Source organism: Panthera leo, chromosome A1 (assembly GCF_018350215.1).
Source record: "Panthera leo isolate Ple1 chromosome A1, P.leo_Ple1_pat1.1, whole genome shotgun sequence".
In the NCBI taxonomy this organism is placed as follows: domain Eukaryota; kingdom Metazoa; phylum Chordata; class Mammalia; order Carnivora; family Felidae; genus Panthera; species Panthera leo.
Window position 1 is genome coordinate 195,763,660 of NC_056679.1, and position 16,487 is coordinate 195,780,146.

Genomic DNA, 16,487 nt, shown 5'->3' on the forward strand with positions numbered 1-16,487 from the left:
CAGACCCAAAAGGCTATAATAGGACTCCACTTATGATTTTCTGGAAACAGCAAAACTATAGGGACAGAACAGATCAGTGCTTGTTAGGACTGTGTGTGAGGAGAGGGGAATTTACTTGGTCACGAGGAAACTTTTTGGAGTGATGAAACTATTCTATATTTGTAGTGAATATATGTACATATGTGAATATATGTAAAAATTCTATACAACTATAAGGTAAACTTTTACTGTACATAAGTTCAACCTGATTTTTTAAAAACTGTGGTGACTTAGGGGCGCCTGGGTGGCTCAGTTGGTTAAGCATCTGACTTCAGCTCAGGTCATGATCTCACAGCTTGTGGGTTCGAGCCCCGCATCGGGCTCTGTGCTGACAGCTTGGAGCCTGGAGCCTGCTTTGGATTCTGTGTCTTCTCTCCCTCTCTGCCCCTCCCCTGCTCGGGCTCTGTGTGTGTGTGTCTCTCTCTCAAAAATGAATAAACATTAAAAAAAAAAAACCAACTGTGGTGATTTGAACATAATAGGTATTTTAATGATACACTGTAAGTGTACAGAATGCTTGAATTCCTAAAATATTGGCAGTGCAGTAATGAGTTGTTCAAAAAACGATGTAACGATGCATGTGTTGATCCATAAGACCCTTTAAGTTTCAAGAGGGAAAACACTACTATTGTCTTTGGATTTGTGGCTTCACCATTTATTAGCTACACTACCAGAAGAAGCAAGTTAATTACTCGCTCTAAGCCTCACTCTCCTTTTCTATAAAACAGGTACAATCACACTTGCCTAGAGGGTAGTGGTTTGCCAGATACAATAAGGATATCCAGCTAAATTTGACTTTCAGATAAACGAGTCATTATTTTAGTATAAATCTATTTGGGACATCTTTATACTAAAATATGGTTTGTTGTATATCTGAAATTCAACTTTAGACGTTCTGTGTTTTTGCTTGTTAAAACAGGCAACTTTACAGAGTTTATTGTGAGAAATAAGACACTGGCACGTCAAGACGTTCGCCCAGCGTTTGGCATAATAAACGCTCCACGGAAGCTAACGCTGTTTGAATCCCATCCCCTCATTCCTTGCTTGTTCCTCTATTCCTTCGCTCAATTTTAAAATAAATCTATTGTATTTCGGCTCTTCTTCCTAAGCACGGACCAACTCAAAGAAAGGACCAGGGAAACCCACCAGGCCGCCCAATTGTTAAGCGAAGAAATTCCGGGCGACGTCATGACGCACGAGGCCCGCCCCCAAGGGCGCCCAAGACGCATAAATAAGACGTCAACGGGCCGGGAACCAGCCTCGGGGCCTGACGGGATTGTGGCGGTCCTCTCTCCCAACTCGGAAGCCGCCACTGCCTCCAGACGCTCTCAAGATGGCGACTTCTCTGGGTTCCAACACCTACAACAGGCAGAACTGGGAGGATGCGGTGAGTATGCCTGCCGGAGGAGGACGGAGAGAGGCGGCGAAGCCGGGCCTCTTTGGGGCGGGCAGGGCCGTGGCTGTGGATCGGCCGAAGGAATTCCGGGAAGGAGCCAGCGCTGCGGCCTAGCTCGGCCAAAGCGGGAGGCTGGAGGGCGGCCCTCCTTCGGGCTTGGAGGGAGGGGGGCTTAGCCAGGGTCCGGGACCTGCCCCCTTCCCACCCCTGCCCTCTCCTCTCATTTCGAGCTGGTTTTTTTTTTCCCGCCGCTTGCCGGAAGTGCAGACAGCGCCCCCTCCCGCGACCGGGCCCGTGCAGAACCTCGGGTTCCTGCCCTACCCTGTCCCCCACCCTCGCTCCTTGCCTCCCCTCCTTCCCCCTTCCCCACGAGTGTGGCTGAGATGGCAGGGTCTTCCGAGCCTGGCTTTCAACCAGATTTCCCACTTTCACCAGGACTTCCCCATTCTGTGCCAGACATGTCTTGGAGAAAACCCATATATTCGAATGGTGAGTAATCGCGTGTGAAACGAGAGTTCTTCAGGTTCTGTCATTGTTGTGTTACCTACACGCTGTCCGTGAAATGCTTCTCCTAGCCAAGCCAAAGCAATGATGCTCCTTTACTAACCCAAAACACAGGACTATTTGCAAAGGACTGTCATGCTTATTCTGTCTTTGGAACTCAGCGGCATTCCTGAGATCCAGGAGTCATAACAACAGCTAATATTTGTTGAGCATTTATCTAAGAGTGAGGTGTATTAACCAGGCAAATACGGTTTATGTTTTTTCGGTATGGCAAGCAAGGAGCAGAGCTTGGATATAAATTCAGATAGGCTGACTCCAGGGACCTTAGCAAGGAAGGAGGAGAAACTCGGTGTCCTGATTCCTAATCCAGTGCCTTTTGGCCACTGCACCTTGTAATCTGTTTAGTGTAAGGTAACCCCATCCTTATAAATAAGGGTAAAATCACCAGCAGTTAACATTTAATAATTAGAATAGGGCTGTGTTGTGATCCATCTCAGAGATCTTGATTGACTGTATACAGACTGTCTGCACAGGAGGGTATAGTAGGTACCTCTGACTAAACTTTGTAAAATGGGCTAGCCATAGCTACGTCCTCCATGATTTGGGGACTGTGGACACTATTAGGAATTTTAGTTCTTCAGCGAGAACTTGGGAGCCAGAAGTGAGCGGAAGAGTTGTGGCAGTGGAAACATACGTATTTACCCAGTATTAGATCCATAAGATTCTTAAGAGAGTATAATTCATAGCAGGTAGTTAGAATATATCTCTGTCATCCCCTGCCCGCCCCCCCCCGCCCCCCAAAAGAGGTGGTCCCCACACACACATACACACCTCATTAGGATGCCGGGGATCTCCAGACACATTTCTTAGATTGTATTTAGGGAAGGAGAAGACATCTAGTTTTTTTCTTTCTGTAACCTGCTGTTTTCTGTTTCTTTCTGTTTCAGACCAAAGAAAAGTATGGGAAGGAATGCAAAGTAAGCATGTCTGTTAAAGAGTAATGATTTGATTTGATTTTCCTTTTCTTTTCAATTTGCATGGCTTTGAGCTTCTCCAGTAAAAGTCAATGCTTCACAGACTTTCATGTATCATTTATGTACTCACTGATTGTTAACTGTTTAGTGTGAGAGGTAAGAAAGTGAGGCCTTTAATGTAAAGGTTCTTAACCTGGCGTCTGTGAATGGGCTTTGAACCCTCAGAGATGGTATACTGAGTGTTGTTGTCTGACCGTGCACATGAGGATTTAAATTTTTTTTTGACATTAATTTATATTTGAGAGACAGAGCACGAGCTGGGGAGGAGCAGAGAGAGAGGAAGACACAGAATCTGAAGTGGGCTCCAGGCTCTGAGCTGTCAGCACAGAGCTTGAGACGGGGCTCAAACTCATGAACTATGAGATCATGACCTGAGCCGAGGTCAGATGCTTAACCAACTGAGCCACCCAGGAGCTTCCAAGTGAAGATTTTAGCAGAGGAGGAAGGTCATAGCTGTCATAAGATTCTTAAAGGAGTATATGGCATTCCCCACTGTCCCCCCAAAAGATTAAGGGTCATATGTTAATGGTGGTTACCTCTAGTGTGGGGAGGACTTTGACTTTTGAGTATTTCATTTCTGTACTGTGTTAATTTTTTAACTTCTGGGGATGGGTGTGCTAAATGGAATCGAAATGTCAGATGGTGTTTAGGCTACATGATTGCTAAGATCTCTTCTAAACCCTAGAGTCAAGGATCCTTTCTTTAAATCCCCTGTTGTTATTAAATCCCCTAGCTTGATTGGCCAGACCAGCATCAGGGCTCTTATTTTGTTTATTTTGTTTTCCAGATCTGTGCCAGGCCATTCACAGTATTTCGCTGGTGCCCCGGTGTCCGCATGCGTTTCAAGAAGACTGAAGTGTGCCAAACCTGCAGTAAATTGAAGAATGTCTGTCAGACCTGCCTCTTGGACCTAGAATATGGTATGTTTGCCCTAACAGATCTAAAACTATGCAGATGCAGGTGCCCTAGATGACAAATTAGTCTTTTTGTTTTCTACTTCTCACCCCATCTCCAGTTCTGACCCCCCTTTGGAGTGCCTTTTGTGCTCTGCTTCTCCTAGGAAGAGGAGAATCGTGCCAGGCCATCCTAGAGCCCTTCCGGACAAGGGGAGGAACTTAACTTAAGGAAAAGTTGGGAATTAATCAGGACTGGCCCAAGCCTCTCTGTACATCTGTGTAGCCAAAGTGAGGCAAAGGCATTTTTCCTATGGTAGATCATCTCTTTGCCTTGGGCTTCTTTCAAAATCCAAAGCTCTTTCCCACAATCCCTACCAGAAGCATAGGCTAATTGTGCTTTAGATTTCTGTGTTTTGGGGACTGATGTGCTATAACTGCTCCTATTTTAAAAGTAATTTGGGAGTGATTTTTTTTTTTAACTACAAGTGACTTTTTGTTTATGAGAAAAGTACTTTTTCAATAAGAGTTTCTACTATACAATAAAATAAAAGGGAAAATAAAAGTTTATGTATGTTAAGAAAGTTAGCTGCTAATCAGAGTCCTGGTCATATATTGTTTAATATTATTTACTTACATGTTTGTTAAAAGAAGTGTTCTGGTTCTGGAATATAGTGACTCTTACTGACTATGACTATCCCAAGGATCTAGAACACCAGCCTAAAAATAACCCACTTTTTATGTTTATTTAAATAAATCCTGTTCCAATAAAAGCTAGGTACTTCATTAAGTACAGGTCAAATCTGACCACTACCAAAGTTTGTCATCTAAAAGATTTTCTAAAACCTTCATTTCAAATATCATGACAGCTTAGGAATTTCGACAGTTGCATAGAATGCTCTTAGGTAGTTTTGGCCTGATGGTAATAAAGATTTCGAATAAAAATAAAGCCTCTGGGGACGTGTGGGTGGCTCAGTTGGTTGAGCATTGGACTCTTAATTTCAGCTCAGGTCATGGTCTCATGGTTCATGGGATTGAACCCTGCATCAGGTTGGGATTTTCCCTTTCCCCTCTCTCTACTCCTCCTCCCCGCTCACTCTCTCTCTCTCTCAAAATAAATAAACATTAAAAAAATAATAAAGCCTCTGATACCTAGAAAGCTGGAGGAGAGAACAATGATGTTGTATTCTATGTGCATGTTCAATATGGATTTGTTTTAAAATGTATCTTGAGGTTTTTTCCTCCTTTCCTTTGTACCAGGCCTGCCCATCCAGGTTCGGGATGCAGGATTGTCTTTTAAGGATGATATGCCAAAGTCAGATGTCAACAAAGAATACTACACACAGAATATGGAGAGAGAGGTGTGCTGCCACTTTCTTGATGTAATTTTATATTTGGTAGAATCCTAGTGGATTGATACAGTCTGTGTAATTTATCTTTTGAACTTGTCGTCCCTCTGTAGATTTCCAACTCTGATGGAACACGGCCAGTTGGCATGTTGGGGAAAGCCACATCCACCAGTGACATGCTACTCAAACTAGCCCGGACCACACCCTACTACAAAAGGAATCGACCCCACATTTGCTCCTTCTGGGTAAAAGGAGAATGTAAGAGAGGAGAGGAGTGTCCATACAGGCAAGAGCTGAATTCCATTTTCATTATTTGCTTTTAGATAATTAGTCATCTAAGAAATGGGAGATGCTAGCTTAAACTATTTCTGCTTTAAAATCTACAAGTTTAGGGGCATCTGGGTGGTTCAGTCGGTTAAGCATCTGACTTCGGCTCAGGTCATGATCTCACAGTTCGTGGGTTTGAGCCCCATGTCGAGCTCTGTGCTGACAGCTCAGAACCTGGAGCCTGCTTTGGATTCTGTGTCTCCCTCTCTCTCTCTGCCCCTCCCCTGCTTGCACACGCTCTCTCTGTCTCTCTCAAAAATAAATATTAAAAAAATTTGGGGCGCCTGGGTGGCTCAGTCGGTTGGGCAACTGACTTCACTCGGGTCATGATCTCACAGATTGTGAGTTCGAGCCCCATGTCAGGCTCTGTGCTGATATCTCAGAGCCTGGAGTCTGCTTCGGATTCTGTGTCTCCCTCTCTCTGCCCCTCTCCCACTCACGTTCTGTCTCCTTCAAAAATAAACATTAAAAAAAATTTTTTTTAATACATATTTTAAAAATGTAATTAAACAAGTTTATGCAATTAGTGTCATATATCTCATTTCTTAGGGCTATTAAATTTAGAAGAGCTTGATTAAATTGTTGTTTTTACTTGTAATGGGACTTTTACTCATAACCAAGCCTTGGGAAACTAAGTTATTATGCCATATAATACGATGTTGACTCTAAAAGTTTCTGCCTGAGAAGTATGTCATGGTTTAAATCTCAGTGTGTAGTTGAAATCAAATGAAGGCCAGACCTTTAACAGGTATGTGAGTATGTTTCAGTCAAGACCGCCAAGCGTCTGGATCAGAAGTTCTTGATTGGGTCTTGGTTAACCACACACCCACCAAAAAAAAAAAAATTATCTATACTTTTTTCTGGGGCTGGTCCACAGCCTTAATGAGACTCTCCGTGGAATGCAGGACTTCAGGTTTGTTAAGAACCATTGCCCTAGAGAAGGGTAACCATGTTTTGATTACTTTTTGTTTTGAAGCAGAGTGTGCCAAAAGCATTTCTTTGTAAGGAAAGTCTGTTACCGTAGATGGTCATTTAAATGGCTTTTAGGAGGCTGGCAAGTGTTTGTGTGATACAGTAAATCCTTTTGGTGTTAGCTTTGTTGTGATAATTATGTTTTGGTATGGCCATGGTTTCTAGTTCAGAAGGCATTTCAGGGTATATGTACGTAGCTACTATTGGGTGATAACCTGTAAATTCTTTTCCTTTGTTTTACCTTCATGTGTTGTTCTGTCTTGAACCATAGGCATGAGAAGCCAACAGATCCGGATGACCCCCTTGCTGATCAGAACATTAAAGACCGATATTATGGGATCAATGACCCTGTGGCAGATAAGCTTCTAAAGCGGGCTTCAACAATGCCTCGTCTGGACCCCCCAGAGGACAAGACTATCACCACGCTGTATGTTGGTGGTCTGGGCGATACCATTACTGAGACCGATCTAAGGTTTGTAGATAAAATTTTATGAGCTCTCTGCTTTTAACTGCCCTGAAATACTTTTTTGGGCAAAAACACAGGCAACAGGATAATTCTGTACAAAGTACATTTTTCTTTAGCCTCTCTATAGTTATGCTAATTAGTCATGCTAACAAGAATTTTTATAAACGTGTCCTTTCTCTTGCCAGAATAGTAATGTTCATCAGCAGTGCTTATAGTGCTTACCTGATCCTTCCACGTGATAATAATCACAAGATTCTATTTGACCTAATAGCCAAATAGAGTCTTTTAAATATGGCACATATCCAAGAATGATTAATTATGTCAAGGAGGGAGACCTTGGCAGTTATAAAACTCTCATGGTTTAAATTGTTGGCTTTTTAAAGAGATTTCTGTTTGCTATGTTTATATTATTCTTGGCTTGTATTTTGCTTGGCCAGTGGGACATCTAGACAGATAGTGATGGAAATTACCCCTTCCAATTACCCACTTATCTCCTATAAGTGTATAACCTGCCCTTGGTAGCCTGTCTCCATTAAACCCGGTCTAAGTGAGCTAGACAGTCCCTACTGCTGGCCGACGCTTTCCCTGCTCCTCCCTTTTGTTTCATTGTTGTTGTTACATAGCCTTAAAAAACTTTTTTAGAGGTGCCTGGGTGGCTCAGTCAGTTAAATGTCTGACTTTAGCTCAGGTCATGATCTTGCGGTTCATGAGTTGGAGCCCCGCATTGGGCTCTGTGCTGACAGCTTGGAGCCTGGATCCTGCTTCGGATTCTGTGTCTCCCTCTCTCTCTGCCCCTCCCCCACTCACACTCTGTCTCTCTGTCTCTCAAAAATAAATGTTTAAAAAGATTAAAAAACGGGGCGCCTGGGTAGCTCAGTCGGTTAAGCGTCTGACTTCGGCTCAGGTCATGATCTCACAGTTTGTGAGTTCGAGCCCCGCGTCGGGCTCTGTGCTGACAGCTCAGAGCCTGGAGCCTGCTTAGGATTCTGTGTCTCCCTGTCTCTCTCTGTCCCTCCCCTGCTCATGCTCTGTCTCTCTCTGTCTTTCAATAATAAATAAACATTTAAAGAAATTTTTTTTTTTTTTTTTTTAATTAAAAAACAAACTTTTTACAATGTTCTTGGCTCATGAGCTGCGGGGCTGAGTTTGCCAGCCCCTTATGGAGGGTTTAAGGTCCCTATGAAACCTGGATACTGGAGCCTCTGTTCCTCCATGGAACAATCCCTGAGATGTTTGTAAACCTTTATTTACTCACTATTTTTCTTATACTCTCTCTCAGTAAGTAGTACCCACGGTAGGGCAGGGTACTGGGGGAATTACCTGCAGGTAGTTAGGCAGATGACCAGGGGGCCACCTGCCTTGTGTGTGAGTGAGTGCAAGAATGAATAATCCACTGCAACCTCCTGGGAGTGTCATTAACTCTCCTGTTTCTCTGCCTGTATCCCTTCAGAAATCACTTCTACCAGTTTGGGGAGATCCGGACGATCACCGTCGTACAGAGACAGCAGTGTGCGTTCATCCAGTTTGCCACGAGGCAGGCTGCAGAGGTGGCTGCGGAGAAGTCCTTTAATAAGTTGATTGTCAATGGCCGTAGACTCAACGTGAAATGGGGAAGGTGAGAATTGGGCTATTTTACGATGTCTTTATTGAGATTTTCAAGGAAGTGTTTCATTATCTGGGGGCTAGTATGCTTTTGGTGAATGGGTTTAAGTCAATAGGACCGTTAAAAACAATGTTTCATTTCTCTGACACTTCTCTAACACTGTGGACATTGGGAGGATCCTGCTTTGGAAATTTATTCAGGGCTTTGCCGTTGTAATCTACTCCTTCGAAGGTTCTTACCTTTTGTGACCAGCTATTATAGGCCAAATATAACGTCAGGGCAAGAAAGATTGGATTTGAGAGTTTACAAATGCATTAGACCTAGTTTCTGCCCTCTAGGGGCTGGTTGTCCATGGAGAATAGCTAATTGAAGTTTGAAAGTGATGATTGCATAAGAGAGACTCAAGTGAAATACCCTGAAGGTTCAAAGGGAGAACATGTTTCCAGCTTGGAACCAGGAAGGAGCGCCCCTTGTGGGTGCTTCCTGTGTGCTGATTAAGCACTGCGCCAAACACACATAGGTCGCTGCTTCTTGTCCTTAACAGCATTTCCAGCAGAGTTTGAATCCAGGTCTTTCTGGCTTTAAAACATTTGCTTCTGTCTACTCTGCACAGTGGCATTTAGGGGAAAAGAGTATTCTCTGAAAAGGAGGCAAGGAGCAAAGGAACTCTATTTGGAAACACGAGAAGCAGAGGTGTGAGAGAAGGTGGGACAGAGTACTGACATTGTGTGTGTGTGTGTGTGTGTGTGTGTGTGTGTGTGTGTGTGTCTGTGTCTGTCTGTCTGTCTGTCGCCCAGGTCCCAAGCAGCCAGAGGAAAAGAAAAAGAGAAGGATGGAACGACAGACTCTGGGATCAAGCTAGAGCCCGTTCCAGGACTGCCAGGAGGTGAGTGCAAACTTCCTGCCTACTGGGTAGCTTGCTGATGTCAAATGCTCACCCTGCCCTGCTGTTCCTCAGTGTCAGGAGAGACCCAGGCAGGTCTCTGGCTACTGTAGCAACTCTTTTCCCCCAGCAGGAGCCCCGGGCTTAAAGGAGGTAGAAACATCGTTGCACGGTCTTCTTCCCTTTGACTGTTGGCTGTTTTCTCTTCTCCAGCTCTTCCGCCTCCTCCTGCAGCTGAAGAAGAAGCCTCTGCCAACTACTTCAACCTACCCCCAAGTGGTCCTCCAGCCGTGGTGAACATAGCCCTGCCGCCACCCCCTGGTATTGCCCCGCCCCCACCCCCAGGTAACATCCATCTTCTTTCTTAGTAAATAGGTCTCATTTAGCCCAGGAAAATCTTTGTGAGAGTCCTGTCTCCACACCTCATTATCGTGGCTAAATCCTCTGAGTTTGCCCCGTAGAGGTCTGCAAGTAAACCTGATTTGTTAGGATCCCTGATCTTTCGTTTTTTTCCCTGGCCTGCCAAGGAGGAGAAGGTTGCCAGTTTTCTAAAGATCTGAGTGTGTATGATCAGAATGGGAGTTACTGGATTATAGTGATCTCTCATCAGTTTGTCCCCTGTTTGGCTCAAGTTACATTTGACTTTATCTTGGGGTGGCGGGGGCAGTAATAAGCAGTTCCAGGACCAGCACTTTGTGTAGCGCTGCTCTAGGAAATGTCAGTGGCGATCTGTACAGTGTAGGTAAGTCACAAATAGCCGGTTCTCCTGTGGCAGAGTTCCCATACTCTGTAACAAAGTCCTGGTTTCTGAACACCTTCCATTCTGGTATAAGGCATTGAGGTTGGTGGTGACAGAGTCTGGCATCAGCCTGGTTCCTTCCTCACTTCCCAAATCCTGATTGCATCCTGTCTGGTAGGCTTGGCGTGTTAGGCACCAAAGGCTCAGATGACATAGTACCAGATCCCTTTGGGTCCTGTGGAGTTTTCTTTTAACCTGGTCTGAGGGGAAAGCTTTCTAAAGCCGAGGAAGTACTACAGGTGGACATGCCTAAGCAAGTCTGTGAACTGACATTTTCTGAAGCCCCTTGTCAATTTGACTTACGGCTGGGTGGTTTTGACCTTAGAAAGATTCACAGGTTTGAAAGGTTGTCCAGGAAACGGCAAGCCTAACAAATTTGTCCTCTCCCATCTGCAGGTTTTGGGCCACACATGTTCCACCCAATGGGACCACCCCCTCCTTTCATGAGGGCTCCAGGACCAATCCACTATCCTTCTCAGGACCCTCAGAGGATGGGAGCTCATGCTGGGAAACACAGCAGTCCCTAGCACACTATCCGCACGCCAGGGCTTTATGGAAGAAAGGGCGTTTAAAAATCCCAGTAAATGAATCTTGGAATAAATATATTTTTTCCTTCCTTTGTAGTTTCCGTGGTAGCTGAATGTGTTCAGATGTGGGCAGTCGGAGAACGACAGCCATGCTTTCCTACACGTGTTCCAAGGATTGATGGACCTCAAATAAGCTGCCATTAACACATCTGGTTACTACTATAACATTGCTAATAAAACTCAATGCCTGTTCTCCTTACTTGTATGGCGAACAAGCGACTGGGTGAATTGGAATGTCTAACGGAGTTACCATCCCAATTATATGTTCATTTTGTATCTTTTTTGGGGGGGAAAAATTGACCTGCGGTAAGATCTTTTTGACCATTTTTATGTCCATTGGGTACTTTTCCTTTTTATCATCTGAGAAAAGATTACTAGTACTAATCATTGTAGTGGCATGAGTGTGATTTAACACTTCGGAAGTCACGTTCTCAAGGAGACAAGTAGAAGCCAGCACCCAGCACAGCCCAGATCCTTCCTTACCTCTCCTCTCCTCATTTATTACTAAAGGCATCTGGCGGCTAGTTTCACTTCTCTGCCCTGCTAAAACAAGATGAAAACAAAAACCGCTTTTTAGTCCTATCAGTCGGATGGAAACACCGATGTGGAGCTCTGTGTTGTTGAAGAAATCTGGCGTCTGGGATGAAATGATTTTAAAGAGCTTCCCGTAAACCATGTGAACAAACTGTGAAGTGAAAGTGGCGGCGTGCGTCGGGCTGGAAGGCTGTGGCCCGCAGCTGGGACTGTCCTCTAGCATTCACCCTCGTGTGTCTTCAGCGTCTCTCTCCTCGTAGTCCCCTGCTGCTGGGCAGAGGACTCTGTTTGGTCTTAGAATGTTTGGATATAACTGAATTGTAGACGGCAAAAATAATTTGACGTTGTGTTGTGTGTTTTTGTTTTTAAAAAATTAAAACGGTCAATTTTCCAAACGTTGTGCTTTGTCCTTTGGTAGCTCACCTTGAGGTCAGTAGCAGTTAGAATCAGATTATGTATAAATGTAAGTTTTTGGCTTTAGACTGTTCCGATTTTTGTCTCTATCCATTCTAGGATGGGAAAACGGCCCAGGCCTTTTTCGCAAGTTCTTGTGGTTAGTTGTGAGGTTGGAGTAAGAGAATGCACAGAAGGCACTTGGCACGGAGCTGCCGGGAGGTGGTTGACAAATGGTAGCTTTCAAGTCACTGCCATATTATCCAAGTCACTTTAAAGAGAAACAAGCAAAAATCATCCGAAAGTCTATTTTTCCTGAAGCCAATTCCATGTCACTTGGGTAAACGATGTATTTCTGGGATGGACATAACCCATAGGACCCTTTTTTAACTTCTCTGGAGAAAATTGTTTTTTCCTCTAGAGAGCTTCCTCTGGGTTGCTTGCTTTTTTTTATTTTTATTTTTGTTTTTTAAAGATTTCAAAATTAATCTAGAAGGACTTAGAAGATTTGATTTAATTTCTAATAATACCAAATGTGAATCGGTGAGGGTACTTCCAAGTATTTTGACACTGTTTGGGGTAGGGTTTGTCACTGTTTTGGGCCTACTTTTGAGCCTGTAAAAGATTTTTAGCCAATTTGTGAATAAGATGTGGATTACGTGTAGTGTTTTAATAATGCCAAGTTTGATTATTTATATCTGTACATATATATGTATGTAAATATATGACTCCAATTGTATATTCTTTTCGAGAAGGAGGGGATTCTAAATTTCCTGCACTCTCTGGCTGTGGATATATATTTTTTTTGAAAAGCATAATATGCCAGCATAAGTTGAAGTGTAGAAGCGATGCTGTCTTTCTTGAGTAAATCAGAATTAAGAGCGATTGGATTTTGACAAAAACTCTTAGGTACTTAACCAACTCCGTTTCCTTTTCCTCCAGGGCACACAGCTGGGGGTGCACTTGGTGAAAAGTAACCTTTGCCATTCGCAGACCAGGTCTGTAAAAACATCTCGCCCAATCCCATGAATTCTTTTCCCATCTGGCTAAAGACACAGGAGGAGGATCCCTCCTCTGGAGGGAGGAAGATGGCAGAGTCACAATGGAAGGAGCCTGGGTTCCTTATCACTGCTTTGAGGAGGAGAGCGTTATGATGGGGGGAATTTTTGTTACAGTAAAGTGTTGAGACCTGGGGATTTATCTGTTACAGCAGCTAGTGTTACTCGAGTAACAGAGCTGTAGTTGAATCTCACCACAAAAAAAGAAAAACCCCATTTTTGTTGATAACGAGTGATGGTTTGTTGATAACGAGTGATCTGGAGCCAGATGATCTGCATTCAGATCCTCACTTCAGCACCTCCCAGCTGTGTGCCCTTGGGCACATTACTTAACCTCTGTCTCCTGGTCATAAGGCCTCCCCTCCCAACCCTTCTCGTTGCCTGTGGTATTTTGGGCTGCTCCCCTCATGGAGGAGGCTCAGAAGGCACTGCATCATGACAACTATATTAAGGCAGTGACTGCCCATGGGGCAAAGAGTGATGTGACGGATGTTTTAGACAAGTCAGCGAGCCACCACTGTAACCTGAAGTAAATGGAAATAGAAGAGTCAAGGATGACACCCCCCGCCCCCCCCCCCCCCCCCCAGGTCCCTGGGTTGGTCAGATGGGTGGAAGGGTGCCTTTTCCTGACCGAGAATGATGGTTAGGGGAGGACAGTGAGGTTGGGATGTAGGGGTAGGAAAATGAGTCCAATGTGGGGGTTGGTAAGTTTAACTGGAAGACCTATGGAACTTCCCAGCCCAAAGGGAATCGGAGCTAAAGAAAGACCCCAAGATTTGGGAGTTGGCAATGAAGTAGCATTTGAAGCTCTGTGTGTGGAGTGAAATCCTGCAGGATAGGGATATAGAACACTAGTTCTTAAACTTCAGTATTTAAGTTCCTGCACTGGGTCTACACAAGTTGGTGAGGCAAAGACCACCCTCCAAGAAACACTAATATGAGATGAAATGGTTTTCTAAGATTAGAAGAAGCTACCCTCCTCAGAGATCCTGAAGTCTTTGTATTCTCCCTAACATTTTATTATAAAAATTTTCTAACATACAGAAAGGTTGAATTTTACAGTGAGCAGTCACATATCTACTAACCAGATCTACAATTAACATTTGGCCATATTTGCTTCAACACATACCTGTCTATTCCTCCATCAATCTGTTTTTTATGCATTTCAGAGTAGACTGAAAACAGCATACTTCACCTTGAAGCACTTAAGCATTTATATAATGAACTTGAGTTCAATATTTGTAGATTTTCTAGGTAAAATTTACACAGATCGAAATGCACATATCTTGAATATGCTACTCAAGAATTTTGACATTGTATCCATCTATGTGACCCAAATCCCTGTCAAGATGTAGAACATTACCATCATTCCAGAAAAATGTCCCCTGTTCTCCCTAGTCAATACCCTGCCCCCATCAATCTCCAGAGGCAACTACTGTTCTGATTTTTTTCACCATAAATTAGTTTTACTTATTTTAGAACTTTACATAAATGGAATCATGCATTGTGAACTCCTTGTATTTGGCTTCTTAACAACATGATGTTTTGGAGGGTCATCCAGGATGTGTATAATTCCTTCTTATTGTTGAGTAGCATTCCACTGTATGATTATACCATCACTTACCTTCCATTGTATGATTACACCATCACTTACCTATCAACTTTTTGCTATCATGAATTAAAGCTGCTTTGGATATCCTTGTACACTTTTTTTTTTTTCTTGGTGAATATATGTTTTTATTTCTCTTGAAATAAATAGAGTGGACTTCCTGGATCACAATGCTGGTGCCCATTTAGTTTTAAAGGAAACCGTTGGAACTTTTCCCAAGATGGTAGTACCATTTTACATTCCCACCAACAAGAGTTCCAGTTGCTCCAAAACATCACCAAAGTTTCATATAAAAAGTCTTTTGACTTTTAGCCATTCTGATGGGCATATTGTAGTATTTCATTGTGGTTTCAGTTTGCATTTCCTTTTTAAGTAGTTGTTGGTTGTTTATATATCTTCTTTTGTGAAGTGTCTGTTCAAATATTTTGGCCATTCTTACTGGGTGTCTTTTTATTAACTAGTTACAGGAGTTTTTAAAATATATGTATGTTCTAGATGTTAGTCCTCTGTCAGATATATGTTTGCAAATACTTTCTTCACATCTGTGGCTTGCCTATTAACTTTCCTATTGGAAAGATGATAAGCAATTTTCTTGATGAGCAGAGATTTTTTATTTAATGAAGTCTCATTTATTGTCTAGCATACAAAAATATGTATTAGTTTGCCAAAGCTGCTGTAACAAAGTATTATCAAGTAGGTGGCTGAGCCAACAGAAATTTATTGTCTCACCTTTCTGGAGGTTAGACATCCAAGATCAAGGTGTTGGTAGAGTTGATTCTTTTTAAGGCTGTGAGAATGTGTTCCAGGCCCCTCTTCTAGCTTCTGGTGTTTGTTGGCAAGCTTTGGCATTTGTTGGCTTATGGAACTATCACCCCCTGTATCTGCCTCCGTTTTCACATGGTTTTCTCCCTGTGTATACATCTACTGTTTCCAAATTTCCCCCTTTACATAAGGACACCAGTCAGATTGGATTCAAACCCACCCCACTGACTTCATTTCTTCTTTGTTGAAAAGCTTTTCCTTTGTTAGGTCTTCTACATTTCCGTATACATTCTAAGATCAGTTTGTTAATTTCTCCAAAAACATAGGACTATGACTGGGATTGTGTTGAATTTGTAGATCAATTTGAGAAGAATCGATGTCTTAACAGTACTGAGTCTTCCAATGCAGAGCACGGCACGTGTCCCCGTTGCATGAAGTCTGCTGTAAGTTCTCTCAGGAGCATTTTACACCATCAGCGCACAGGTCTGATGCAATATTCGTTACATTTATCACTAAGAATTTTGTGATTTGCTCCTATTGCAGCTGGAATTTTAAAAAACGTACTTTCTAATGATTTCAGCTAATATATGAAACTGAGTGGGTTTCTGTATATCAACCCTGTATCCCGTGACCTTGCTTAGCCTCACTCAGTATTTCTAGTACTTGCTTTATAGATTCCTGTGATGATCTATGTAAGAATAATATCTGCAAATATAGACCAGTTTACTTATTTATTCCCAATCTTCATGCCTTTTATTTCTTTTTCTTTTTTTTTTTTTTTTTTTTACTGAACTGGCTAGCACCTTGAGTAATATATTAAATAGAACTGGTGAGAGTGGACATCTTTATCTTGTTCCCAATACTGAAATACTTCAGCATGTTACCATTAACTATGATATTAGATGTAGATTTTCTTTTGTAGCTGCCTTTTATCAGACTGAAGAAGTTACCCTCCAAATTCTCAGAATTTTCACCGTAAACAGCTGTTGAATTTTGTCAGTCCTTTTTTTATGCCTCGTATGGTTTTCTCTTTCCCTATGCCAGTGTGGTGAATTACATTGATTTTTAAATCTTTTAGATTAAGTTTGTTTATTTATTTATTTTGAGAGAACAAGCAAGCTAGGGAGGGGCAGAGAGAGAGGGAGAGAATCCTAAGCAGGTTCCGTGCTGCCAGAGTGGAGCCCAACACGGGGCTCGAACCCATGAACCATGAGATCATGACCCGAGCCAAAACCAATTAAGTCACTCAGGCGCCCTGACATTGATCAATTTTTAAATG

General features: G+C 42.9%; 1 protein-coding gene across 1 annotated transcript; it reads left to right on the plus strand.

Annotated features, from left to right (window-relative positions):
• The first annotated feature begins 1,270 nt into the window (after positions 1-1,270).
• Positions 1,271-11,781, plus strand: RBM22 (RNA binding motif protein 22). Its single transcript, XM_042949106.1, has 11 exons — positions 1,271-1,426; positions 1,871-1,924; positions 2,887-2,916; positions 3,761-3,893; positions 5,127-5,227; positions 5,329-5,501; positions 6,786-6,986; positions 8,431-8,595; positions 9,381-9,469; positions 9,680-9,811; positions 10,662-11,781. The coding sequence occupies exons 1-11, from the start codon at positions 1,373-1,375 to the stop codon at positions 10,790-10,792; spliced, it is 1,263 nt and encodes a 420-aa protein (XP_042805040.1). The 5' UTR covers positions 1,271-1,372; the 3' UTR covers positions 10,793-11,781.
• The last annotated feature ends 4,706 nt before the right edge of the window (positions 11,782-16,487 follow it).